General features: G+C 44.9%; 1 protein-coding gene across 2 annotated transcripts in view; it reads right to left on the bottom strand.

Annotated features, from left to right (window-relative positions):
* Positions 1-137: 137 nt before the first annotated feature.
* arhgef18a (rho/rac guanine nucleotide exchange factor (GEF) 18a) overlaps positions 138-27,814 on the bottom strand; it is a 37,061-nt gene continuing 9,384 nt past the window's right edge. For both annotated transcript variants that reach the window (XM_071360880.1, XM_071360879.1), the window contains exons 5-22: positions 26,521-26,642; positions 26,244-26,354; positions 25,787-26,030; positions 18,177-18,431; positions 17,762-17,841; positions 17,460-17,638; positions 17,241-17,314; positions 16,901-17,086; positions 15,944-16,156; positions 15,203-15,282; positions 14,808-14,855; positions 13,928-14,110; positions 10,561-10,713; positions 7,382-7,504; positions 6,935-7,276; positions 4,955-5,156; positions 3,008-3,112; positions 138-1,713 (exon numbers count right to left, since the gene is read on the bottom strand). In XM_071360880.1, the coding sequence (XP_071216981.1) occupies positions 1,541-1,713; positions 3,008-3,112; positions 4,955-5,156; positions 6,935-7,276; positions 7,382-7,504; positions 10,561-10,713; positions 13,928-14,110; positions 14,808-14,855; positions 15,203-15,282; positions 15,944-16,156; positions 16,901-17,086; positions 17,241-17,314; positions 17,460-17,638; positions 17,762-17,841; positions 18,177-18,431; positions 25,787-26,030; positions 26,244-26,354; positions 26,521-26,642 (2,873 nt within the window). In that variant the 3' untranslated portion in view covers positions 138-1,540. The remainder of the gene's footprint in view (positions 1,714-3,007; positions 3,113-4,954; positions 5,157-6,934; positions 7,277-7,381; positions 7,505-10,560; positions 10,714-13,927; positions 14,111-14,807; positions 14,856-15,202; positions 15,283-15,943; positions 16,157-16,900; positions 17,087-17,240; positions 17,315-17,459; positions 17,639-17,761; positions 17,842-18,176; positions 18,432-25,786; positions 26,031-26,243; positions 26,355-26,520; positions 26,643-27,814) is intronic.

Raw genomic sequence — 27,814 nt, 5'->3', positions numbered from 1 at the left:
GAGTCATTCGGAGGTGACATTGAGGCCAGGGATTCAATCCGATTACGCCAATGCAGCTTTTAAAAAGGAAACTATTGGATTGAATCCCGGCCTGACTTGACTGAGCCCTCATTCTAGAAACAAACAGGTAAGGCTGATTACAGGCATCATAATTATTTTTTATTCCTTCCATCGGCTGTGGATGGGAACCACAACAGTTTACCAGGACATCAACATCACAGCAGAATGTCCAGACCATATATATATATATATATATATTTAAGCAATAAGGCCAGAGGTGTGGTATATGGCCAATATACCACGACTAAGGGCTGTTCTTACGCACGACGCAACGCCGAGTACCTGGACACAGCCCTTAGCCGTGGTATATTGGCAATATACCACAAACCCCAGAGGTGCCTTATTGCTGTTATAAACTGGTTACCAACGTAATTAGAACAGTAAAAACAAATGTTTTGTCATATGTGTTCTAATTCTATTCCCAGACTGTGTTCACTGGAAACTGTAACCATGAGCAACATACTTCACAAATCCTTCCAAACATCCTCCCGATAGAAAACAACTTTGTTCAAAAAGTTCCTTGGTTCGCAGAACATAACCTTTTGACAGTTACACGATGAGGAAAACCATCCGGCAAAAAATATTTGCCTCTTGTTCAAAGTACACACATAAGAGAGTTCTAACATTTCACTCACACAAGTTTTCCTGTCGTAAAACTAAACCTTGACTGACAACAATCCATGTTGATATGGTGTGGAGAAAGCTGTCTGCGTTCAACAGTCCACAAAATGTCATGAAACCCTCTCCTGTATACTTCATAAAAATCACAAAATGGCATAAACCACAGTAGAATTGGCATACTTTAGTACAGTAGTCATTATTATTCAGTGTTAAAATACACCATAATTCCCATACCATAAGGGCCCATTTCCCAAACACAGATTAAGACTGGTCTTGGACAAAAAACAACAACAAAAAAAAACGGAGAATCTCAATTGAGAATCTTTTTTAGTCCTGGACTACACTTAATCTTCGTCTGGTAAACTGGCCATAAGAGTTTTACACCTCACAGCTAAATGAACATTTACTTCCATACATTCTATGACATGAAGAAATACAATACGAGGAACAGGTCAATTTGGATTAAAAATAGTTTCTTATGCGCTCTGAGATAACGTGCTTGGCACCTGAGATCTGTAAACAATTAAAAGTAATAACCAGCTTCCTAACATGAATTTAAATCATCTTTAAAAAGGCTTAAAAAGAAAAAGACTTGAGTGCAGAGAGAGTTGAGACAAACACTCATCCGAACAATAGAAATGAATTTTGGAAATGTGGAAATTCAACAGGAACTTAATAAGTACCAGCAATTAGAAAGCCCAATCAGTAAAAAAAAAGATATATATAATCACATCTTTACTGTGAACAGAGCTTTGGCGGGCCAAATATAAATCACTCGTGGGCCGGTTTTAGCACATGGGCCGCCAGTTTCAGAGCCCTAGCTAAGGGTTTTGGTGTCGCCCTGTGTCGCACTGTGTCCTTACAGGTAGATAACGTGTTCCTTGGTTGGTTTGCTTGCTATGTCTTTGGGGAAGGGTGGAGGTTTGGGTGGAGGGATGTGGCTCTGGTTATTACTCCTCATGCTGCTGCTAGACGACAGGGTCTGGGAGGGCTTAGCGCTGGACAGGGGCTCTGGAGGACTGAAGAAACCATCTGAAGAGGCATAACAGCGTACGGTTAACTTAATTATTGTGTGTGTTAATTTAGTTCCTGAGACGTTAAAACAGTAAAAATCAGACAATATGTATCTGGAACTCCCACGGTTCTCGTCTTAGATGATTGGTAGTATCAGTGAGGGCTCTTACCTGATTGGTATGCATCAGTGAGGGATTTTACCTGATTGGTAGTATCAGTGAGGGCTCTTACCTGATTGGTAGTATCAGTGAGGGCTCTTACCTGATTGGTAGTATCAGTGAGGGCACTTCCTTGATTGGTAGTATCAGTGAGGGCTCTTACCTGATTGGTAGTATCAGTGAGGGCTCTTACCTGATTGGTAGCATCAGTCAGGGCTCTTCCTTGATTGGTAGCATCAGTGAGGGCTCTTCCTTGATTGGTAGCATCAGTGAGGGCTCTTCCTTGATTGGTAGCATCAGTGAGGGCTCTTACTTGATTGGTAGTATCAGTGAGGGCTCTTACCTGATTGGTAGTATCAGTGAGGGCTCTTACCTGATTGGTAGTATCAGTGAGGGCTCTTACCTGATTGGTAGCATCAGTGAGGGCTCTTACCTGATTGGTAGCATCAGTGAGGGCTCTTACCTGATTGGTATGCATCAGTGAGGGCTCTTACCTGATTGGTAGTATCAGTGAGGGCTCTTACCTGATTGGTAGTATCAGTGAGGGCTCTTACCTGATTGGTAGTATCAGTGAGGGCTCTTACCTGATTGGTAGTATCAGTGAGGGCTCTTACCTGATTGGTAGTATCAGTGAGGGCTCTTCCTTGATTGGTAGCATCAGTGAGGGCTCTTCCTTGATTGGTAGCATCAGTGAGGGCTCTTCCTTGATTGGTAGTATCAGTGAGGGCTCTTACTTGATTGGTAGTATCAGTGAGGGCTCTTACCTGATTGGTAGTATCAGTGAGGGCTCTTACCTGATTGGTATGCATCAGTGAGGGCTCTTACCTGATTGGTATGCATCAGTGAGGGCTCTTACCTGATTGGTAGTATCAGTGAGGGCTCTTACCTGATTGGTAGTATCAGTGAGGGCTCTTACCTGATTGGTAGTATCAGTGAGGGCTCTTACCTGATTGGTAGTATCAGTGAGGGCTCTTACCTGATTGGTAGTATCAGTGAGGGCTCTTACCTGATTGGTAGCATCAGTGAGGGCTCTTAAATGATTGGTAGCATCAGTGAGGGCTCTTACCTGATTGGTAGCATCAGTGAGGGCTCTTACCTGATTGGTAGCATCAGTAACGGGTTTTACCTGATGTAGTTTCTGTGAGGGCTCTTACCTAATTGGTAGTTTCTCTGTGGGCTCACAGTCTTCTTCCCTCTCAGACTCTGGCTCTCATTTCCTGTGACTCTGATCGGCACCACCTGAGACATTTCTATGGACGCTGCGGTAGGAAAGACAACATCAGAACTATGGAGATCAGTGGAGGATGCTGAGGGGGAGGACGGCTCATAATAATGTCTGGAACAGAGCAAATGGAATGGCATCAAATGCATAGAAACCATGTGTTTGATACCATTCCAGTGATTCCACTCCAGCCATTACCACGAGCCCATCCTCCCAATGTAGGTGCCACCAACCTCCGTGATGGAGATATACGCCACTCCTTTAACAGATCATAGAAAATATCAATATGGGGTAAATGTTATGATTTCCCCTAGCACAGTTGAGGTCAAGAGGAAAGAGTAGGACTTCACAACAAGTGACTAATGACTAATAAACGGAAGGTTTGAGATTATAGGAGTGCCTTGTACAGTTCTGACCTGCGCCGTGTTCTGTTCTGTTCTGACCTGCGCCGTGTTCTGTTCTGACCTGCGCCGTGTTCTGACCTGCGCCGTGTTCTGTTCTGTTCTGACCTGCGCCGTGTTCTGTTCTGTTCTGACCTGCGCCGTGTTCTGTTCTGTTCTGACCTGCGCCGTGTTCTGTTCTGTTCTGACCTGCGCCGTGTTCTATTCTGTTCTGACCTGCGCCGTGTTCTATTCTGTTCTGACCTGCGCCGTGTTCTATTCTGTTCTGACCTGCGCCGTGTTCTGTTCTGACCTGCGCCGTGCTCTGTTCTGTTCTGACCTGCGCAGTGTTCTGTTCTGACCTGCGCCGTGTTCTATTCTGTTCTGACCTGCGCCGTGTTCTATTCTGTTCTGACCTGCGCCGTGTTCTATTCTGTTCTGACCTGCGCCGTGCTCTATTCTGTTCTGACCTGCGCAGTGTTCTGTTCTGTTCTGACCTGCGCCGTGTTCTGTTCTGTTCTGACCTGCGCCGTGCTCTGTTCTGTTCTGACCTGCGCCGTGTTCTGTTCTGTTCTGACCTGCGCCGTGCTCTATTCTGTTCTGACCTGCGCCGTGTTCTGTTCTGTTCTGACCTGCGCCGTGTTCTGTTCTGTTCTGACCTGCGCCGTGTTCTGTTCTGTTCTGACCTGCGCCGTGTTCTGTTCTGTTCTGACCTGCGCCGTGTTCTGTTCTGTTCTGACCTGCGCAGTGTTCTGTTCTGTTCTGACCTGCGCCGTGTTCTATTCTGTTCTGACCTGCGCAGTGTTCTGTTCTGTTCTGACCTGCGCCGTGTTCTGTTCTGACCTGCGCCGTGCTCTATTCTGTTCTGACCTGCGCAGTGTTCTGTTCTGACCTGCGCCGTGCTCTATTCTGTTCTGACCTGCGCCGTGTTCTGTTCTGTTCTGACCTGCGCCGTGTTCTGTTCTGTTCTGACCTGCGCCGTGTTCTGTTCTGTTCTGACCTGCGCCGTGTTCTGTTCTGTTCTGACCTGCGCCGTGTTCTGTTCTGTTCTGACCTGCGCCGTGTTCTGTTCTGTTCTGACCTGCGCCGTGTTCTGTTCTGTTCTGACCTGCGCCGTGTTCTGTTCTGTTCTGACCTGCGCCGTGTTCTGTTCTGTTCTGACCTGCGCCGTGTTCTGTTCTGTTCTGACCTGCGCCGTGTTCTGTTCTGTTCTGACCTGCGCCGTGTTCTGTTCTGACCTGCGCCGTGTTCTGTTCTGACCTGCGCCGTGTTCTGTTCTGTTCTGACCTGCGCCGTGTTCTGTTCTGTTCTGACCTGCGCCGTGTTCTGTTCTGTTCTGACCTGCGCCGTGTTCTGTTCTGTTCTGACCTGCGCCGTGTTCTGTTCTGTTCTGACCTGCGCCGTGTTCTGACCTGCGTTCTACTGACCTGCGTTCTACTGACCTGCGTTCTACTGAGCCGTGTTCTACTGAGCCGTGTTCTACTGAGCCGTGTTCTGACCTGCGCTGTGATTTCGCTTGTGGTGGGACCTCTTCTTACTGCTCTTCTCCTTGACCTTGTTGCCAAAGACAGCCAGCTTGGTGGGTATCTGCTGTTGCACGGCCACTGGTTTGTGAACCACCTGGTTGGTTTTGCTGATCAGGTGGATGGGGAACTCCGGTTTAAGGGGCCCGGGGCTGATGCTCTCCCTGCGAGGGGGCACCTAAGATACGATAACGTAAAGTTATGAATATAACTGAATGAAACTACTGGAAAATGAGTTACAACACACAGCTATGGAGATCTAACTGGCAAGAGTGTTGTACCGAGTGCACCGAATGGGAACATTACTGTCCATTTACATGGAAATTCAGCATGAAAAATACACAATATCAATACACTATTGAACAACACGTACAATAGAAAAACACTGGGAAGTGAGCACACATTCACCTAGTTGGTTAGGGTTGAAAAATACTGGTAACTTGACAAAGTACTATTTCCTGATTCCAGGAATCCTCTAACTGGGATTTCTAGAAAACCATGGTAGGTACAGTGCATTTGGAAAGTATTCAGACCCCTCAACTTTTTCCAAATTTTTTTTACGTTACAGCCTTATTCTAAAATGGATTCAATCAATTTTTCCTCTCATCAATCTACACACAATACCCCATAATGACAAAGCAAAAACAGGTTTTTAGAAATTTGTGCAAATTTATAACAAATAAAAAACTGAAATACCCTATTTACATAAGTACCTTTGCTACCTTTGCTATGATACTCGAAATTGAGCTCAGGTGCATCTTGTTCCATTGATCATCCTTGAGATGTTTCTACAACTTGATTGGAGTCCACCTGTGGTAAATTCAATTGATTGGGCATGATTTAGAAAGGCACACACCTGTCTATATAAGGTCCCACAGTTGACGGTGCATGTCTGAGCAAAAACCAAGCCATGAGGTTGAGGGAATTGTTGAAGGTCCCCAAGAACACAGTGGCCTCCATCATTAAATGGAAGAAGTTTGGAACCACCAAGACTCTTCCTAGAGCTGGCCGCCCGGCCAAACGAAGCAATCAGGGGAGAAAGGCCCTGGTCCCGATGGTCACTCTGACAGAGCTCCAGAGTTCCTCTGCGGAGATGGGAGAACCTTCCAGAAGGAAAACCTGTGTTTGTGCAGCACTCCACCAATTAGGCCTTTATGGTAGAGTGGCCAGACGGAAGCCACTCCTCAGTAAAAGGCACATGACAGCCCACAGCCCACCTAAAGGACTCTCATACAATGGGAAACGAGATTCTCTGGTCTGATGAAACCAAGATTGAACTTTAGGAGGAAACCTGGCACCAACCCTACGGTGAAGCATGGTGGTGACCGCATCATGCTGTGGGGATGTTTTTCAGCAGCAGGGACTGGGAGACTAGTCAGGATCGAGGAAAAGCTGAACAGAGCAATGTACAGAGATCCTTGATGAAAACCTGCTCCAGAGCATTCAGGACCTCTGACTGGGACGAAGTTACACCTTTTAACAGGACAACGACCCTAAGTACACAGCCAAGACAACGCAAGAGTGGGTTCGGGACAAGTCTGAATGTCCTTGAGTGGCCCAGGAAGAGCCCGGACTTGAACCCGATCAAACATCTCTGGAGAAACCTGAAAATATCTGTGTAGCGACGCTCGCCATCCAACCTGACAGAGCTTGAGAGAATCTGCAGAGAAGAAGGGGGGAAACTCCGCAAATACAGGTGTGCCAATAAAGTACTGAGTATAGGGTCTCAACACTTATGTAAATGTGATATTTCAGTTGAATTTTTTATAAAATTTGCTCAAATTTCTAAAAACCTATTTTTGCTTTGTCATTATGGGGTAATGTGTGTAGATTGATGAGGGAAAAAACGATGTATTCAATTTTAGAATAAGGCTGTAACGTAAAAAAATGTGTAAGAAGTCAAGGGGTCTGAATACTTTCTGAAGGCACTGTCCTATTACGTCCTATGTGGCTCACCTCCGGGGGCTGCTCCAGGAAAATGTTGGTGGCTACAGAGAGGCTGTGGGGAACGAGGACCTTGGGGATCACCTCTCTTCCCTTCATCCAATCAGCCGTCAGGTTCCCTCGGAAGGACTGGGAGAGGGGAGGATCCCCTCGGAAGGACTGTGAGAGGGGAGGAACCCCTCGGAAGGACTGGGAGAGGGGAAGATCCCCTCGGAAGGACTGGGAGAGGGGAGGATCCCCTCGGAAGGACTGGGAGAGGGGAGGATCCCCTCGGAAGGACTGGGAGAGGGGAGGATCCCCTCGGAAGGACTGGGAGAGGGGAGGATCCCCTCGGAAGGACTGGGAGAGGGGAGCCTGAGGAGAAGAATAGAATGTCCGGATGATGTAAACATCAATACATCAACAACAGCTCCTCACACTATTGGTCCTCAGTTCTTAACGACCACACCACATCCCCACCTGCTGAGCTGTGAAGTTAAAACTCCCAGGGTTGGTCTTGTTCTGCTTCAACTTCATCTGTGTATTGAGGTGTTCCTTCTGTTTTTCCACCGTCCTCATTGACTCCCTCAGCCTCTCCAGATCCTGTTGGTACGTTACATGACAAAGGGAAATTCATTTAAATAAACACATTTTGTCACATACACCGGATAGGTGCAGTGAAATGTGTTGTTTTACAGGGTCAGCCATAGTAGTACGGCGCCCCTGAAGCAAATTAGGGATAAGTTCCTTGCTCAAGGGCACTGACAGATTTTTCACTGTGTCGACTCGAGTATTCGAACCAGCAACCTTTCGATTACTGGTCCACTGCTCTGACTGCTAGGCTACCTGCCACTGGCAGCAACATACCACCCTACATCTGACTGCTGGCTTGCCTCTGAAGCTAAGCAGGGTTGGTCCTGGTCAGTCCCTGGATGGGAGACCAGATGCTGCTGGAAGTGGTGTTGGAGGGCAGGTAGGGGTCACTCTTCCCTCTGGTCTTCTTATAGTCTACTATCTATACATTTTGTCAGTCACTGTGCACTCCTTATAAATATCTCAGTCTTAATGAAGAGCTTGGTGTGTTCAGTTAAAACCAGATCTGGAATTGAGGGGTTATGTGAGGGTACAGTATGTGAGAGTATTGTGGCTGTTGTTAAAGGAAATGGCTGAAAGCATAGGCCTACCCCTTTGTTAGCCTAAGATGTATTTTTTAGAGACCTGATTATATAACAAAGCATTAGTCCACAATTTTCCAGAGTGGCGCAGCGGTCTAAGACCCTGGTTCCATTCCAGGCTGTATCACAGCGGTCTAAGACCCTGGTTCCATTCCAGGCTGTATCACAGCGGTCTAAGACCCTGGTTCCATTCCAGGCTGTATCACAGCGGTCTAAGACCCTGCTTCCATTCCAGGCTGTATCACAGCGGTCTAAGACCCTGGTTCCATTCCAGGCTGTATCACAGCGGTCTAAGACCCTGGTTCCATTCCAGGCTGTATCACAGCGGTCTAAGACCCTGGTTCCATTCCAGGCTGTATCACAGCGGTCTAAGACCCTGGTTCCATTCCAGGCTGTATCACAGCGGTCTAAGACCCTGGTTCCATTCCAGGCTGTATCACAGCGGTCTAAGACCCTGGTTCCATTCCAGGCTGTATCACAGCGGTCTAAGACCCTGGTTCCATTCCAGGCTGTATCACAGCGGTCTAAGACCCTGGTTCCATTCCAGGCTGTATCACAGCGGTCTAAGACCCTGGTTCCATTCCAGGCTGTATCACAGCGGTCTAAGACCCTGGTTCCATTCCAGGCTGTATCACAGCGGTCTAAGACCCTGGTTCCATTCCAGGCTGTATCACAACGGTCTAAGACCCTGGTTCCATTCCAGGCTGTATCACAGCGGTCTAAGACCCTGGTTCCATTCCAGGCTGTATCACAGCGGTCTAAGACCCTGGTTCCATTCCAGGCTGTATCACAGCGGTCTAAGACCCTGGTTCCATTCCAGGCTGTATCACAACGGTCTAAGACACTACAGACACCCTGGTTCCATTCCATCTCAGTGCTAGAGGCGTCACTACAGATACCCTGGTTTGAATCTAGCCTGTATCACAACCGGCCGTGATTGGGAGTCCCAAAGGGCGGCGCACAATTGGCCCAGCATCCGGGTTTGGCCGGTGTAGGCCGTCATTGTAAATAAGAATTTGTTCTTAACTGACTTGCCTAGTTAAATAAAGGTTAAATATATATTTTTTCAAATGCTTCACGGTAGAAACAAGCTGTAAAATGCTGGGGAAAGACGTGACTCCGATGCATTATGGGATATCTTTGGTTTGTCTCTATCACGTTCGTAGTCTGCGCTACATCCTTCTGTAGCTGAGGAGACAAAACATGGACTTTGCTTTGGGAAGTAATGTGTGATTCTGTCAATATCAATTGACATTCAATATTTCAACACGCTATTAAACAACATATTAACTCTAAATCAGTCAGGAGCAAGCCAGCTAGCCTAAGAAGGAACAAACAAATGTATTATTTAGGCTATATTATTATTATTATTATTATTATTTCAAGGCCATTTCAGAAATCCATTGTGAAGCAGTTGAGACACGCTAGAAGCTAGCAGGAGCGCTCAGCATTTCAACAACATGCCAATACATTTATTTATATGATGAAATACTACATTTAAAAATACTTTGAATTAAATAATAATGAAATGAAAAATGTCTTATTAGGCTATACAGTCAGTCATTCTACAGTGCCTTTTGAATTTGTTTGGCCAGTCTCTGGTTTGAGGATCATGTGGTGAGCTATGCATGCCTAGTTGGATAAATTTAGCCTAGCAGAGGCTCTTATATCCCCATGCCCTAATCACAGCCAACACAAATCTATTTTGTAACAACAGTATCATGAAACGAATTAGAAAATTATAGTTTTGCATATGAAAAAAAGTTACAAGTGTATATTGGCCTACCTGATGATATGCGGCTGCTGTGTTAAAACAATTAATGTATTTTTCTGAAATTCATTGACGATCAGATACTTTAGTCGTAACTGGTTCCGTTCCGATATATCTTTACACTTGATAGATAACTTTATCACTGTTAGACTATCCTCTTTTTTAAAAACACTAGCCTGTATAGAAATCAGAACGTATCTGGCACTGCAGCATGTGCGCATTCGTTGTCACGCTCTGTTGTGGTATTAAAATAGATTCTGCTCATCTCCAGTCACGTAGAAATGACATAGAATTGCATGAAATGCATTTATAAAAAAGGCACATTTTTCTTGGCCTGCAAATATGATAGATGAATTTAGTGCTTTTATTACAATGGATATCTCTTCACCCCTACTCTTGTCCGCGGTAGTCTGTGAATTGACAACCTTCTGGCTACTTTGCCATGTAACGCTTACAAAACGAAGAACAGTTTCTAAAACTGAATATCTAAGACTCTGGTCTGTCCTAGGAGTGAGGGTAAATGGTTGGCATGTTCTCTGCTATCCATTTGATGTTTTAATTATTATTTTGGGTATAGGGGAGGATCACTTTTTCAAGCGTTCAGGCAGGGTAAAAATATATTTTCACTGAAGGGAGGGGCCATTCATTTTCATTTCAGAGAGGTCAGATTTTCTCCTGTAAATTATTATATTGTAAGAAAACGAAGCAGCAACCTGTTGGTACGTCTCTCTCTGTCTCTCCAGCTCCTCTCGCTCCGCCTCTAGTTTCTCCTCCAGTCTCCCACACTCCTCCTCTCTCCGTCTTAACTCCGCCTCTAGGACCTCCGCCTGCAGCCGGTGACGCTCCCGCTCCTTCTCCCAGCGAGCCTGGGGATAGAGATGGATGAAAGATGAGATGGAGAGAGAGAGAGATGATGGAGAGATGGAGAGAGAGAGATGAGATGGAGAGAGAGAGATGAGAGATGGAGAGAGAGAGATATGAGATGGAGAGAGAGAGAGAGATGAGATGGAGAGAGAGATGAGATGGAGAGAGAGATGAGATGGAGAGAGAGAGAGATGAGATGGAGAGAGAGAGATGAGATGGAGAGAGAGATGAGATGGAGAGAGAGAGATGAGATGGAGAGAGAGAGATGAGATGGAGAGAGAGATGAGATGGAGAGAGAGAGATGAGATGGAGAGAGAGATGAGATGGAGAGAGAGAGATGAGATGGAGAGAGAGAGATGAGATGGAGAGAGAGAGATGAGATGGAGAGAGAGATGAGATGGAGAGAGAGATGAGATGGAGAGAGAGATGAGATGGAGAGAGAGATGAGATGGAGAGAGAGATGAGATGGAGAGAGAGATGAGATGAGATGGAGAGATGAGATGGAGAGAGAGATGAGATGGAGAGAGAGAGAGAGAGATGAGATGGAGAGAGAGATGAGATGGAGAGAGAGATGAGATGGAGAGAGAGAGATGAGATGGAGAGAGAGAGATGAGATGGAGAGAGAGAGATGAGATGGAGAGAGAGAGATGAGATGGAGAGAGAGAGATGAGATGGAGAGAGAGAGATGAGATGGAGAGAGAGAGATGAGATGGAGAGAGAGATGAGATGGAGAGAGATGAGATGGAGAGAGAGATGAGATGAGATGGAGAGATGAGATGAGATGGAGAGATGAGATGAGATGGAGAGAGAGATGAGATGGAGAGAGATGAGATGAGATGGAGAGAGAGATGAGATGGAGAGAGAGAGATGAGATGGAGAGAGAGAGATGAGATGGAGAGAGAGAGAGATGAGATGGAGAGAGAGAGAGAGAGATGAGATGGAGAGAGAGATGAGATGGAGAGAGATGAGATGAGATGGAGAGAGATAGATGAGATGGAGAGAGATGAGATGAGATGGAGAGAGAGAGATGAGATGGAGAGAGAGATGGAGAGAGATGAGATGGAGAGAGAGATGAGATGGAGAGAGAGATGAGATGGAGAGAGAGAGAGATGGAGAGAGATGAGATGGGATGGAGAGAGATGAGATGGGATGGAGAGAGATGAGATGGAGAGAGAGATGAGATGGAGAGAGAGATGAGATGGAGAGAGAGATGAGATGGAGAGAGAGATGAGATGGAGAGAGAGAGATGAGATGGAGAGAGAGAGATGAGATGGAGAGAGAGAGATGAGATGGAGAGAGAGAGATGAGATGGAGAGAGAGAGATGAGATGGAGAGAGAGAGATGAGATGGAGAGAGAGATGAGATGGAGAGAGAGATGAGATGGAGAGAGAGATGAGATGGAGAGAGAGAGAGATGGAGAGAGAGATGAGATGGGATGGAGAGAGATGAGATGGGATGGAGAGAGATGAGATGGAGAGAGAGATGAGATGGAGAGAGAGATGAGATGGAGAGAGAGATGAGATGGAGAGAGAGAGATGAGATGGAGAGAGAGAGATGAGATGGAGAGAGAGAGATGAGATGGAGAGAGAGAGATGAGATGGAGAGAGAGAGATGAGATGGAGAGAGAGAGATGAGATGGAGAGAGAGAGATGAGATGGAGAGAGATGAGATGGAGAGAGAGATGAGATGGAGAGAGAGAGATGAGATGGAGAGAGAGAGATGAGATGGAGAGAGAGAGATGAGATGGAGAGAGAGAGATGAGATGGAGAGAGAGATGAGATGGAGAGAGAGATGAGATGGAGAGAGAGAGATGAGATGGAGAGAGAGAGATGAGATGGAGAGAGAGAGATGAGATGGAGAGAGAGAGATGAGATGAGATGGAGAGATGAGATGAGATGGAGAGAGAGATGAGATGGAGAGAGAGAGAGAGATGAGATGGAGAGAGAGAGATGAGATGGAGAGAGAGAGATGAGATGGAGAGAGAGAGATGAGATGGAGAGAGAGAGATGAGATGGAGAGAGAGATGAGATGAGATGGAGAGATGAGATGGAGAGAGAGATGGAGAGAGAGATGAGATGAGATGGAGAGAGAGAGAGATGAGATGGAGAGAGAGATGAGATGGAGAGAGAGATGAGATGGAGAGAGAGATGAGATGGAGAGATGAGATGAGATGGAGAGAGATGAGATGAGATGGAGAGAGAGATGAGATGGAGAGAGAGATGGAGAGAGAGATGAGATGAGATGGAGAGAGAGAGAGATGAGATGGAGAGAGAGAGAGAGAGATGAGATGGAGAGAGAGATGAGATGGAGAGAGAGATGAGATGGAGAGAGAGATGAGATGGAGAGAGAGATGAGATGGAGAGATGAGATGAGATGGAGAGAGATGAGATGAGATGGAGAGAGAGAGATGAGATGGAGAGAGAGATGAGATGGAGAGAGAGAGATGAGATGGAGAGATGAGATGAGATGGAGAGAGAGATGAGATGGAGAGATGAGATGAGATGGAGAGAGAGAGATGAGATGGAGAGAGAGATGAGATGAGATGGAGAGAGAGATGGAGAGAGAGATGAGATGAGATGGAGAGAGAGAGATGAGATGAGATGGAGAGAGAGATGAGATGGAGAGAGATGAGATGAGATGGAGAGAGAGAGATGAGATGGAGAGAGAGATGAGATGAGATGGAGAGAGAGAGATGAGATGGAGAGAGAGATGAGATGAGATGGAGAGAGAGATGAGATGGAGAGAGAGATGAGATGGAGAGAGAGATGAGATGAGATGGAGAGAGAGATGAGATGGAGAGAGAGATGAGATGGAGAGAGAGATGAGATGAGATGGAGAGAGAGAGATGAGATGAGATGGAGAGAGAGATGAGATGGAGAGAGAGAGATGAGATGGAGAGAGAGAGATGAGATGGAGAGAGAGAGAGATGAGATGGAGAGAGAGAGATGAGATGGAGAGAGATATGTACTCTTCCAGATACATGAGATGTGAATACCCCTGATGTAGTGGATCTAAGTCTTAACTTAAGAGGTCCTGCTGGTTTTCTGTTCTACCAGATAATGAATTGCACCCACATGGTGTCCTAGGGCTAAATCAGTCCCTGATTAGAGGGGAACAATGAAAAAAGAAAAGAAAAGAAAAAACTGACTTCGAGGTCCAGAGTTGAATTTGAATTTCCCTACCTCCGTTTCCCTAACACAATAAACTGTATTGTACCTGGTTTTGGCGGTGCTGTGTCTGCAGCTTGTGGAAGTTGGCCACCTCTTCTCTCTGTTTCTCCAGGTTACGTTGTTTCTCCTGCTCCAGGAGCATGTTGCCTCGGTTGCGACCCGGACGCTCACGCGCCAAATGAGAGGCACGCTGGAGCTCAATGTGGCTGTCCTGCTGGGAGACGATGGCCTACGGAGAGGGACAGTGGACATACTTAACACCAGGAGGCAGAGGGCATATGATGCAAAACTCATCATACTGGCTGTATTTCTTCCTGCTTGAATGTGAATAGCTCAGATACACATGAAAACATGAAATGACCCTGGGAATCGATAGAACATAGCTCAGAGATGCACAAATATGAAGTAACATTCAAAATGGGTGAATCTTTCCTTTAACACCAGCAAGGGACAGGAAACAAACTTAACACCAGTGATGGACAGGGTACAAACTTCCGACTAGGGAGTGGCAAGGGACACACTTAAAACTGAATCTAATGGTAAGATAAGACAGGACGAACCTACAACTGTGTCTGTAGCATGTAAAGAATATATACACTGAGTATACCAAACATTTGAAACACCTTCCTAATATTGAGTTGCGCCATGCAGCTACCGGTACTTCCATACCCTGTTCAAAGACACTAATATTTTGTGTTGCACATTCACCCTCTGAATGGCACACATACATAATCCATGTCAACATTTTCTCAAGGCTTAAAAATCCTTCTTTAACCCGTCTCCTCCCCTTCATCCACACTGATTTGAAGTGTATTTAATAAGTGACATCAATAAGGGATCATAGCTTTCACCTGGATTCACGTGGTCAGTCTGTCATGGAAAGAGCAGGTGTTCTTAATGTTTTGTCCACTCAGTGTGTGTCTTACCTGCAGACCGTAGAGCCTATGTGAGAGAGTCAGCACGGTGTAAAAGAACTGGGGAGATAGAGAAATAAGGTTGAGACAAGAAAAACTATTAACTTCAGATATTCAGGAGACTAAACATCAAGATATTGTACGTTCAGATTGAGAGTAATCTAGTAACACCCAACTTGGCTTCAGATAGTCAGGAGACTAAACATCAAGATATTGTATGTTCAGATTGAGAGTAATCTTGGTTTCAGGGAAGGATGGATTTGGGAGAACTACAGTATGATTCTGGTGCCTCAGCAGCTTGTAATCCACGAACCAGACAAACTAAACACTAGTCCACACCTCCCTTCCTCTCTGAGGAGAAAACGAGAGCACACTTGCGAGGAGATTGGGAATAGCCAGTCACTCACCGACAGTTCCAGGCTCTCCGATTGGTCGAGGTCCTGTAGCTGGGGGTCAGAGTTTGAACGTTGAGGTCGTCCCTCTACATCTGGAAAACATTATGTTAAACTGTGTTCAAAAGATAACACTGGATTTGTGAGATATGAGGAACGATAGGACCAGATATGGACATAACAGTCCATCTGTATGAGTATAATAGTCTATCTGTATGAGTATAATAGTCCATCTGTATGAGCGACAGGCCGACTGAGCGACAGGCCGACTGCGCGACAGACTTACTCTTGATAGACCACTGCACCACTCGGGAGGCCCAAGACACTGCATCGCAGTGCTAGCTGTGTCACGAGAGATTCTGGGTTGGAGGTCAGGCTCTGTCGCAGCCGGCCGCGACCGGGAGACCCATGGGGCAGCACACAATCGGCCCAGCATCGGCAGGGACGTCCTTGTCCCATCGCGCACTAGCGACTCCTGTGGTGGGACGGGCGCAGTGCACGCTGACACGGTCGCCGGGTGTATGGTGTTTCCTCCGACACATTGGTGTGGCTGGCTTCCGGGTTAAGTGGGCATTGTGTCAAGAAGCAGTGTGGCTTGGTTGGGTTGTGTTTCGGAGGACGCACGGCTCTTGACCTTCGCCTCTCCCGAGTCCGTACGGGAGTTGCAGCGACGAGACAAGACTGACTACCAATTGGATACCACGAAATTGGGGAGAAAAAGGGGTTAATAATTTTTTTAATAAATAAAAGACTTACTCTTGATGGGGGTGGGAGGGTAGCAGTCGTAACCTCCAAAGGTCTCCGCTCTCCTCAGCACCGACAGGTTCCCCAGCCGCCCAAGGCCGAGCCCCCCTAGACAAAGCCGTACCACTTCTGGCCTCAAACTGAACCTCCCTGGTCCCAGGCTGTCCTCTGGATGGGGATCTCGCACAGTCACACCGGACAGGAGAAGGTTCTGGAGATTCTCCACTGAGAGAAGAAGAAGAAGAAGAAGAACCTAAAATCTGATCATCTGGCAGACAAGCTGACATTGGATTCTCATGGTGGGTCAACATTTAGAACAGATTTACTAAAGACGATGGTGACGTGAACTATTATCAGATCAGACCTGCCAGGAGTACCAAGGTCAGGGGGTAAACAGAGGGGATGGGGGAGATACTAAAATATTGCTTTAACCTATCAAATTTAACCTATCAAACTATGTCTCAAACCCTCTCAGATCTTCACAATTGCTTAGGTCAGTGGTTCCCAAACTGTGGGGCGCTCCCCCTAAGGGAAGACCTTAGAAAGCTATTTATAACGTGTCAGAAATGTCCAGAACAACTAGCCCATGTCAGCTAACGGCTTTTAGCCAGTCCATTTTGTTATAATGTTTCAATCACTTAAATATCACATGAATACACATTAGACAAAATGTGTAGAATTGCAAGGAAATTAGCTTAAAAACTGCATAGTGTTCTCTACCCCATGACAAAATGTGTTGAATTGCTGAAAATCTTTAAAACCTGCAAAATTCTCTCTCCACCAACAATAGGGGTGTGAACAGTTTGAGTCATGAACAGTGCTTGTGCCCATAGAAATAGACATGGGGGGGGGGGGGGGGGGGGGGGGCGCAAGATGTTCCCCAATGCTGAAAGGAGGGCCTGAGTGAAAAGTTTTGGGCACCCCTGGCTTAGGGCATGGTCTAGGAGTGGATTCGTGCTTCCTTCCTACCCTCAGTGATGGCCCCCTTGAGCAGTGTCTCCCCCTGCTGGAGGTCTGAGGCGTCACCGTGGAGCAGCAGACAGGAGTGGGCAGCTAGATCCTCTATCCCTGTTACAGCCTCCGCCATGTCAGCAAACATCTGCATCTTCTCTGTCAGGCTCTGCATGATCTGGGAATCCTTCACATACAGACGCTCTGAAAACACACAGATTCTATGGTAAAAAAACAAACACACGAGACGCTCTGGAAACACATACCGTAAGGCCTGACAATGGGAATTGAAGGCATTTGGACAGCTGTTATTGAGGACATTTTGAAGCTCTCTGGTAGAGCTGGTAGAGTCTCTTACCTTGGAAGTCTCTGAGCCTGGCTAGCCTGGCCTCCTCCTGCTCATTGCTCAGCTGCTCCTCCATTACTGGACAACTGGGACACAAAGAGAGTCAAACACACCGGGGTTACTATAGGCCTTAGAACTGACCCATACGCTGATTACAAATCAGTTGAAAGTGTAGAAAGTAAAATAACTTGTCATTCTTACCTATGTGATTCCTACCTATGCCATTCCTACCTGTTGACAGCGTCTCGTATAAGGCTCATCCAGGCGTTGCAGTCCTCTCTGGAGGATGTGTGTATCTCGTACATCTCTGGCATGCTGGACGAAGCACTGATCAGGAACATAGCCTTGTCCTCATGGGCCATCTCCCTGACGATCAGCATCTGGAGGGAGATCACCGACGTCTTGTTGTCCTGAAAAAGGAGAGGAGGACGAGGAGGAGAGTAGGAGGAGGAGGAGATAGACGATTAAAATGGGTTTAAAATTAAAATGAGTAGCTGGACACAGATTCTCTTATATTGAGAAAATTCCCTCACCACATTAGCAAATATGAGTTTCTGGTCCTTTTCCTTTTGTAAGAGCAGCAGGACATCTGACAACAGAACAGCATGGATGTCTGAAGACATGGGATAGAAACAGACAAACACTCAAATCAACAAATACACCATCCTCACAGATCATCACAGCATTCCTAATAGATAAGTATGACTATGATCAGGAGTTCTGACTGTGTGACCTGACCAGAAGGAATTATGGGTTCTAGATATAGACTATAACAGGGCCTGATAGGTCACATGAGGTCTTGGGTGTCCAGAATGAGAATCACTGATTACTAGAAGAAACAATCGCCAATTTTCCGAAAAACTGCAGTAAAAACCAAGCTTTTACACCGCAAATATCCCCCCCCCAAAATGGCAAGATCCCAGAAGGGCCGATTAGAGAGGTCACCACCTTTGAGCCGTCCGTTTGCCACCCGACAGTTGACCGTCCCCTCGTGGAGCAGGGTTCTGAAGCCCTCAGCCAGATCCTCTCTGGTGAATTCCCTGCCGTCCTTCCACCGGCCATGGGAACGAGGCTCCAGCCTGCTGCCTATGTCTCTCAGCCTGGAGGCCCTCTCATAGTCATGGACCTGGGAGTCCACAGCAGAGATGGTCTCTTTGATCAGAACCAGGGCCTGGGCCAGGGCACCGTGCTCCTCACTGTCGGCTGGTGGGAGGAGGAGGAGGACACACAGAGAGAGAAGTCAGACGACCAAAATGGAACTTGTGGAACTTCTTTAATGGAAAACAATTCCAGTAAGCACACGTTCTACTCAACAGGCATAAAACATTATCTATACCTCTATTGTCTTTAATCAAGAACATATACATTTGACATAAGAGCTTGTCTGACCACCACGCGTACTACTGCCAACTTAAAATCTACTAAAAGAGCCACAAGATGACATTTCAACATCGCATTTCTACAAAGTCCTACATTCTGTGACACATTTGAAATCGAACTGAATGAATTCATAATGATCAATAAAAATTCACTCGGTGACCCCTGGATTTTATGGGATGCCACCAAAGGTTTTATTTAAAATAATGCAACTGCATTTGCATCTGGGTTGAATAAATCACAATTAAAGTAGATCACAATGAAAGTAGATATCAGAATTGGACATGTTATTTACTGCATTAGAGCATTCTGAAACAAATACTCCAAAGTCAAGACAGAACTTACATTTATTGAGAAAACAGAGAACAGAATTTGCCATTCCCATTGAGTTAGACTCAACCATTACTTTCATAGTAATCGCCCTAGTCATTTACTGGCCGAAGCAGTAATGATCAATTAGCTGATATAGCAACTATTGAATCTGAAACAGAGGAATTACTATCAAACCCCAAATTAATCAAAGTTTCTCTAGCTTCTATAAAGAACTGTTCATCTCTGATTGTAAATCCACACCAAGCCAGACTTTCTAACATAATAAAGAACTTCTCTTCTCTCAACAGAAGACACCTCGCGTTGGATAGATGAATAAAGGCAAATCACCTGGATGGGTTAGTATTCCTCCTGAGGTCTATTAAAAATGTTGGATTAAATTAGGTCCACTATAGCTTGAAATTATGAACACAGCCGTTCACAATGGTTCATTTCGGGAGAGATGTGAACACATAACTAATTTCGGTTATATATATATTTTTTTAAAGGTAAGGATGCCACCTAGTGTTCTCAGTATCGCCCCTTATCTTAGATAAACACATACGAAACTGTTTTCCAAAATGTTGTCATCCCGTCTCGAGACTCCACACGGAACCAAAGCGGGTTTGTTAAGAAAAAGAAATTCTCTCAGAAAACCTCCGTCGACTATTACATATCATAAATGCTTCATCAGAAACACCAGCTCCTTGGCCTGTAATCTCTCTCAATGCAGAAAAAGCTTTTGATAGACCAGAGATATGTCCATTGTGGTCTGTATGGGAATTGTCTCTAATTTCATTAATATGCTTAAAATACTATATGCCAATCCCTCATCCATAGGGAGGCCGTATCTGCTCTGCTCCATTCAGAATCACTAGAAGCAGCAGATAAGGAGATCCAATTTCACCTTTGCTATTATCCATGGAACCCCTGACCAAAGCAATTCGTCAATCGAAGAAAATAACACCAATTTCCCTCAAATCACTTCATCTCATTAAAACACAGACAATATTTTCCAATATCTAGACAACGCATCGAGAATCGCTCCCGAACACATTGAAGATGATTGGTAAATTCTGTTTTATCTCAAGTTATATATGAATCTAACCAAATCATCCCTCGTGCCGCTCAAGACCCCGATGGAGGACTCCATCTCTACTTACGGAATCCCAATCGTTTCCCATTTTAAAAACTTGGGAGTAGATATACTTCCTTCCTATAAGAATATTTTCGAAGATAAATAAACAATGCAGAGACAGAGGACGAGAGGTCATGATTTTGGAAAAATATGGAAAAACAGACGATTCATGACATCACTGGGAACTCCTGTGAAGAATGGACCAGAGGTGACGGACCAGAGGTGACGGACCAGAGGGACGGACCAGAGGGACGGACCAGAGGTGACGGACCAGACGTGACGGACCAGAGGGACGGACCAGAGGTGACGGACCAGACGTGACGGACCAGAGGTGATGGCTGTACTGAATGCTCTCCAGTTACCTGGACAAGTTGCCATTTTGAAAATGAAAGCACATGGGAAAAATCTTTACAGACGAGAGTAAAGGTTATGACCTGGCTGACAGAGCTGCCAAGGCGGCTGCCAAGAGAACACCTCTGTCACCTAAACTCATTAGGAGACACACCTTGGATACATTTCAACACATTAGAGATATGCAAAGCAGAGCTCCAAAAGACGAAGTGTGGGAAAGGATGGCTGCAGGATGCAAACTCAGTCAAGAAGGTGTGTAGAAATACAACCTGAGATGTGTAGCGCCAAATGCACTCTTACCCTACGTGGTGACACAGATCCACTCTTTGGGACACATTGTTGTGGACAAGATAGTTTATTGTTTTGTGGGGAAATTGTGGAATCCTGGTGTGCAGGCAGAGGCTGAGGCTGTTGTGGCGAATTACAACATTTGTATGGAAAACAACACCAAGGGACGAGTGAAAGTACAGACAGGACGAACGCCTGCCCCACCAGGACCCTTCAGACATCTACAGCTTGATTACATCACACTGCCCAAATGTAAAGGACATGAAGATGTGCTGGTCGTTGTTAATTGTTTCTCACGATGGGTTGAAGCCTAACCTACTAAGAAAGGAACTGCACAACACACAGCTGTAATTCTGAGTCGAGAAATCCTTCCCAGTTGGGGATTTCCGGGAACAATTAGATCCTGACCAAGGCACTCATTACACAGGAAATGTGTGTTAGGCCGTAGCTCGTCTTCTGAACATAAGGGCAGTGTAGTTGCCAGCCTATCATCCTTAATCGTGTGGACAGGTAGAACGCACAAATCGAGTTTTGAAAGAGAGTCTGTCAAAGACGCATCGAGAAGGGATAGCATGGCCAGATGCATTGCCTACGGTATTATGCAGTATACGGGCAACACATAACAAAACCACATGGTTGAGTCCGTTCGAGGTTGTCACAGGTCGACCCATGTCACAAAGCAGACGTTCACTTTATGAGTGACACAATACTTAACTATTGCATTACAACTCTCTAAAGCAGTAGGGGAAGTAAAAGAGGTGTGGGGAATAACTACTGAGGGGGAACATGACGTAGTACCAGGACAGTGGGTGATGGTAAACAAATATGTAATAGAGACATTAGGGCCAAAATGGGAAGGTCCTCTATCAAGTTTTGCTCATAACAAGGTCAGCAGTAAAAGTCCAGGGAAAATCACAATAGATACATGTCCTCATTGCAAGGTTGTCCATTTTGATGACAAAGTGGAGCATGGAGAATAATGAACTGATTGATTAGCAATCTCGAGTGAAGAAGCATAGTAAGATGATCAGAACCTGAAAGGCTTCTATGTTGTACATCGCAGTCGTCATATTAGGGATATCTAGGTGAAATGTCCAACGTTTTCCTGAAAATCGTGACATGCTTACTTAGGGGAAATCTATGTGACATATCAATTTCTCTTGAAACCAGGACTGTCAGAACATCATTTCTAATGTGGGACTGATACCAGTGTGGAATTAAAGGACTTGTTGAATGATTACCGTGCCAATGGGATGATTGAATATTATTGTCTTGTAGACAATTTTTTTTTTTGTGTGTGTGAGTTTCCTCCTAATAGAGGATGTGGTAGGAATTGTAAGGTACATCATCATTACACCTGTTAATACTTGTTTTCTATAACTTTGTTAAAATCTATTTCTTATTGTAACAGCAAGTACAATATGCCCTTTGTGTTTTATAGAAAGGCAAGGTGTTTAATGTGAATGATTTTATGCTTATTGCTAATGTTTTTTTAATATACTGTAAATTTTTTCATGTTTTTTCATGTTTTCTAGAAATACATTTTAAGTATATTTATTTTTTAAATGATCTATGGGGGAGTATAAGAATATTTTGAAGATAAATACACAACGCAGAGATCGAGAGGTCAATACAGTACTCAAGGTTAAGAGGACTAAAAGTCAACAGAGTACTAACAATCAATGGAAATAGTGTTTTTTTCTGTAATAGGGGATTAATGAGCAATGGTTCAGAGACATAGGAGGAATTTGTCTAGGCATCAAGCCTGAAATAGGATACTTGTTATTTGGCCATTGTCCCAGTTTTATTGCAAGGAATTCTAAATGGTCAACCACAGGCTAGGGCTGGGTTATAATGTACATACTGTACCTTTGTTCTGTGGCGAGAATCACTGAGGACCGGGAAGGAACGACCATCTACCTCTCAGCATAACATCTATAATTTATCCTCTTTGAATAAACCTATTTTCCTCCCCCTGATTTGCTTTGGGTGTCTGTGTTACTACATTATAACATCAACTGCTAACATTCCTTAGATAAAACCAGAAACTTTAACAGAATCAATTCAATCCGACCTCATCAGATGTAATAATAGCTCAGTTGCCTGATTGGCAGAATATCTATTGTCAAAATGAATATATTGCAACGACTGAATTTCTGTAGTTCAATGTTTCCCATGTCTCTCCCTTCTGGCTACTGGGATAAAGTTTATTATGCGGTTTCAAAATGTATGTGGCGAGGTAAACGATCTCGGATCAAACGAACAAACTTACAAAAGGGGGAAAGACGTAAGAGGACTATCCGTACCAAACTTTAAATTGTATTTCCAAGCACTAGCACTTCACCCCATCCTAAATTGGTTTAGACATGATTCATCTGCCCCTGGCTGAGTATAGAGAGAAATATGGTGTCTCCTATTGACCAGGAAGAGGTGTTCTCCACTGATATATGCCTTAAACAATGTAATATGGTGTCTCCTATTGACCAGGAAGAGGTGGTCTCCACTGATATATCCCTTAAACAATGTAATATGGTGTCTCCTATTGTCCTGGAAGAGGTGGTCTCCATTGATATATCCCTTAAACAATGTAATATGGTGTCTCCTATTGACCAGGAAGAGGTGGTCTTCACTGATATAGGCCTTAAACAATGTAATATGGTGTCTCCTATTGACCAGGAAGAGGTGGTCTCCACTGATATAGGCCTTAAACAATGTAATATGGTGTCTCCTATTGACCAGGAAGAGGTGGTCTCTGATATAGGCCTTAAACAATGTAATATGGTGTCTCCTATTGACCAGGAAGAGGTGTTCTTCACTGATATATGCCTTAAACAATGTAATATGGTGTCTCCTATTGACCAGGAAGAGGTGGTCTCCACTGATATATGCCTTAAACAATGTAATATGGTGTCGCCTATTGACCAGGAAGAGGTGGTCTCCACTGATATATGCCTTAAACAATGTAATATGGTGTCTCCTATTGTCCTGGAAGAGGTGGTCTCCACTGATATATGCCTTAATGTAATATGGTGTCTCCTTAGACCAGGAAGAGGTGGTCTCCACTGATATAGGCCTTAAACAATGTAATATGGTGTCTCATATTGACCAGGAAGAGGTGGTCTCCACTGATATAGGCCTTAAACAATGTAATATGGTGTCTCCTATTGACCAGGAAGAGGTGGTCTCCACTGATATATGCCTTAAACAATGTAATATGGTGTCGCCTATTGACCTGGAAGAGGTGGTCTCCACTGATATAGACCTTAAACAATGTAATATGGTGTCGCCTATTGACCAGGAAGAGGTGGTCTCTGATATATCCTTAAACAATGTAATATGGTGTCTCCTATTACCCTGGAAGAGGTGGTCTCTGATATATCCTTAAACAATGTAATATGGTGTCTCCTATTACCCTGGAAGAGGTGGTCTCTGATATATCCCTTAAACAATGTAATATGGTGTCTCCTATTGACCTGGAAGAGGTGGTCTCCACTGATATATCTCTCAAACAATGTAAACTACACTTTGGTCTTATTACTCCTCACACAATTTTTATTTGGCGCAACATTTCAAAACTGTGTAACTGGGAATCAAAACGTCATAACCAACCTCCCAATATTTCACAATAATGCCTTGCCATGTGGAGGGAGACCTTTTGCATCCCCACAATGATCTAAATGTGGAATCTGTACCCTTGCCGATATCATGGACAGTAATGATTTGAGAACAGCCCAAGATTTGAAAGATGCCTGGTAATGTGTATGTAATACACATTCTATATTTACAACACTTTTGGAAAGCTCATATTCTGAGCAAGCCATTCTAAAAGTACGGTCAACAGATCTAATTTAATCTGAACAAACCTTTAACTGGAACAGAATATGGAAAAATATCACCTTGGCATCCCGTAATACGAACCATCAACTTATACAGTTTAAGTTTGTTCACAGACTGTATTTAACACCAAGGAGAAGTCTTACAATGAAATTGTCCCCAACTCCCAACTGTTTATTGTCTCCTCTAAATCAGGCAGGCACATTCCTTCTTATGAAGTGGGAGTGCCCTGCGGTTAAATACTTCTGGGGCAAAGTTAAAAAAAATAATAATAATCATATCGAAATGCATTAATATAAATATTCAATGCTCGGCATCTATTATGTTACTTAATGATGATAGACGCTTTAATCTCTCAATCAATCAGAGACGATTACTGCTGGCAGGCAGTACTGCCACACAAAAAAAGTGAGGTTGGATGGAGACATGTTGGCTGGGTGGGGGAATGGGATGGGAAGTTGGATGAAGACATGTTGGCTGGGTGGGGGAATGGGAGGTTGGATGGATGGAGACATGTTGGCTGGGTGGGGGAATGGGAGGTTGGATGGATGGAGACATGTTGGCTGGGTTGGGGAATGGGAGGTTGGATGGATGGAGACATGTTGGCTGGGTGGGGGAATGGGAGGTTGGATGGATGGAGACATGTTGGCTGGGTTGGGGAATGGGAGGTTGGATGGATGGAGACATGTTGGCTGGGTGGGGGAATGGGATGGGAAGTTGGATGGAGACATGTTGGCTGGGTGGGGGAATGGGAGGTTGGATGGATGGAGACATGTTGGCTGGGTTGGGGAATGGGAGGTTGGATGGATGGAGACATGTTGGCTGGGTGGGGGAATTGGATGGGAAGTTGGATGAAGACATGTTGGCTGGGTGGGGGAATGGGATGGGAAGTTGGATGGAGACATGTTGGCTGGGTGGGGGTAGGGGAATGGGAAGTTGGATTGAGACATGTTGGCTCCATCCCCCAACAAAAAACAAGAAAACAAATAAAAACTATTACAGTAAGGTACTTGCCGTTACCCAGAAATGATTTGATATTGATATCTTTAAATGCAATGTATCCACTTGGCTGGAATTGTATTTTTAAACTGTCAAATAAATCCATCAATCTAGTCACACTGCCGACTCTGGGTCAAATGCCAAACAGATTTTAACTATCTGGCATGCCAGTCAAGTTAATCAAGTGCACCTAGTTACCTTCAGTGATACAGTCCAACTGTATGATTTCAGTAGTACAATGCTTGTTGAGTCAGTCAGTTACCTTCAGTGTTCTGTAGAATGCGTTCCACCAGGACGGGGTACTTTGTGATCCGCTGAGTCACCAACAGGATGCATTCTGGTACTCCTAACCTCCGAACGATGGACAAACGACCGATTTTCATAATCAAGTTCTGGAACTTTTTGTTGTTCTGTAGCTGTTCCTTGTAGAGGCTGACAGCGTCAGTGTGGTGACTACAGAACACGCCGTAACTCTCCTTCATCCTCTCCCCCATCTCACCTGAAAACTACAAAACAGCATAATCACCAGGTAAACAACATTCTGATGAGGTAAACAACATGTTTATCAGGTATGACAAAGGGAAAGTATAGAGAGTCATGATTTCCTTAGAATGTTTTCTCAAAGGAACCATTCATGCTGGTGAGGACAGTGCCACACCACAGTCCTCCTGAGGGGTTAGCTAGCTCAGCACACACACACACACACACACACACGCTACCTGGTTGATGAGGATATCTCCCAGCTGTGTGACAGTGTGGTGGTTGTGTCTGTCCCGGCCGTCCATGAGACACCACAGGAAGTGTTGGTGGATGTGCAGCAGGCTGTCGATCTGATGTAAGAATAAAGGAACGATTACACACACATCTATTGGTTTTAAGCAGGAGATAAAAATATATGTGATTAAAAGGAAAGAGAGACTACAGTCCACACACTGAACTCCCGTGTGGTTTATTGAAACGACTTGTCAACTCTTTAGGAGTCAGATATGGAGATACCTGGGGGAACATCCTCTCAAGCCTAGTCTCCTCCATATGTAGGCTGTGTCTCAGCTCATACTGGTAAACACTCAGCAGCAGCTTCAGGTTCCGCACATGATGCACCTCTGTCTGGATCAACTCTGAGGGGGACAGGATCTTTACATTATCACAAGTGGGAAGTTTACATACACCTTAGCCAAATACATTTAAACTCAGTTTTTCACAATTCCTAACATTTGCGGTAAAAATTCCCTGTCTTAGGTCAGTTAGGATCACCACTTTATTTTAATAGTTGAGAGAATGATTTATTTGAGCTTTTATTTATTTCATCATATTCCCAGTTTGTCAGAAGTTTACATACACTCAATTAGTATTTGGTAGCATTCCCTTTAACATTGTTTAACTTGGGTCAACGTCTCAGGTAGCCTTCCACAAGCTTCCCACCATAAGTTGGGTGAATTTTGGCCCATTCCTCCTGACAGAGCTGGTGTAACTGAGTCAGGTTTGTAGGCCTCCATGCTCGCACACGCTTTTTCAGTTCTGCCCACAAATCTTCTATAGGATTGAGGTCAGGGTTTTGTGAAAGTCCACTCCAATACATTTACATTTAAGCCTTGACTTTGTTGTCCTTAAGCCATTTTGCCACAACTTTGGAAGTATACTTGGGGTCATTGGCCATTTGGAAGAACCATTTGCGGCCAAACTTTAACTTTCTGACTGATGTCTTCAGATGTCGCTTTAATATATCCACATCATTTTCCTACCTCACGATGCCATCTATATTGTGAAGTGCACCAGTCCCTCCTGCAGCAAAGCACCCCCACAACATGATGCTGCCACCCCCGTGCTTCACGGTTGGGATGGTGTTCTTCGGCTTGCAAGCGTCCCCCTTTTTCCTCCAAACATAATGATGGTCATTATGGCCAAACAGTTCTATTTTTGTTTCATCAGACCAGAGGACATTTCTCCAAAAGGTACGATCTTTGTCCCCATGTGCAGTTGCAAACCGTAGTCTGGCTTTTTTATGGCGGTTTTGGAGCAGTGACTTCTTCCTTGCTGAGCGGCCTTTCAGGTTATGTCGATATAGAACTCGTTTTACTGTGGATATAGATACTTTTGTACCTGTTTCCTCCAGCATCTTCACAAGGTCCTTTGCTGTTGATCCGGGATTGATTTGCACTTTTCGCACCAAAGTACATTCATCTCTAGGAGACAGAACGCGTCTCCTTCCTGAGCGGTATGACGGCTGCGTGGTCCCATGGTGTTTATACTTGCGTACTATTGTTTGGACAGATGAACGTGGTACCTTCAG

This window comes from Salvelinus alpinus, chromosome 23 (assembly GCF_045679555.1).
Source record: "Salvelinus alpinus chromosome 23, SLU_Salpinus.1, whole genome shotgun sequence".
In the NCBI taxonomy this organism is placed as follows: domain Eukaryota; kingdom Metazoa; phylum Chordata; class Actinopteri; order Salmoniformes; family Salmonidae; genus Salvelinus; species Salvelinus alpinus.
The sequence above is the reverse complement of the archived record's forward strand: the minus strand, read 5'-3'. Positions and strand labels throughout refer to the sequence as shown.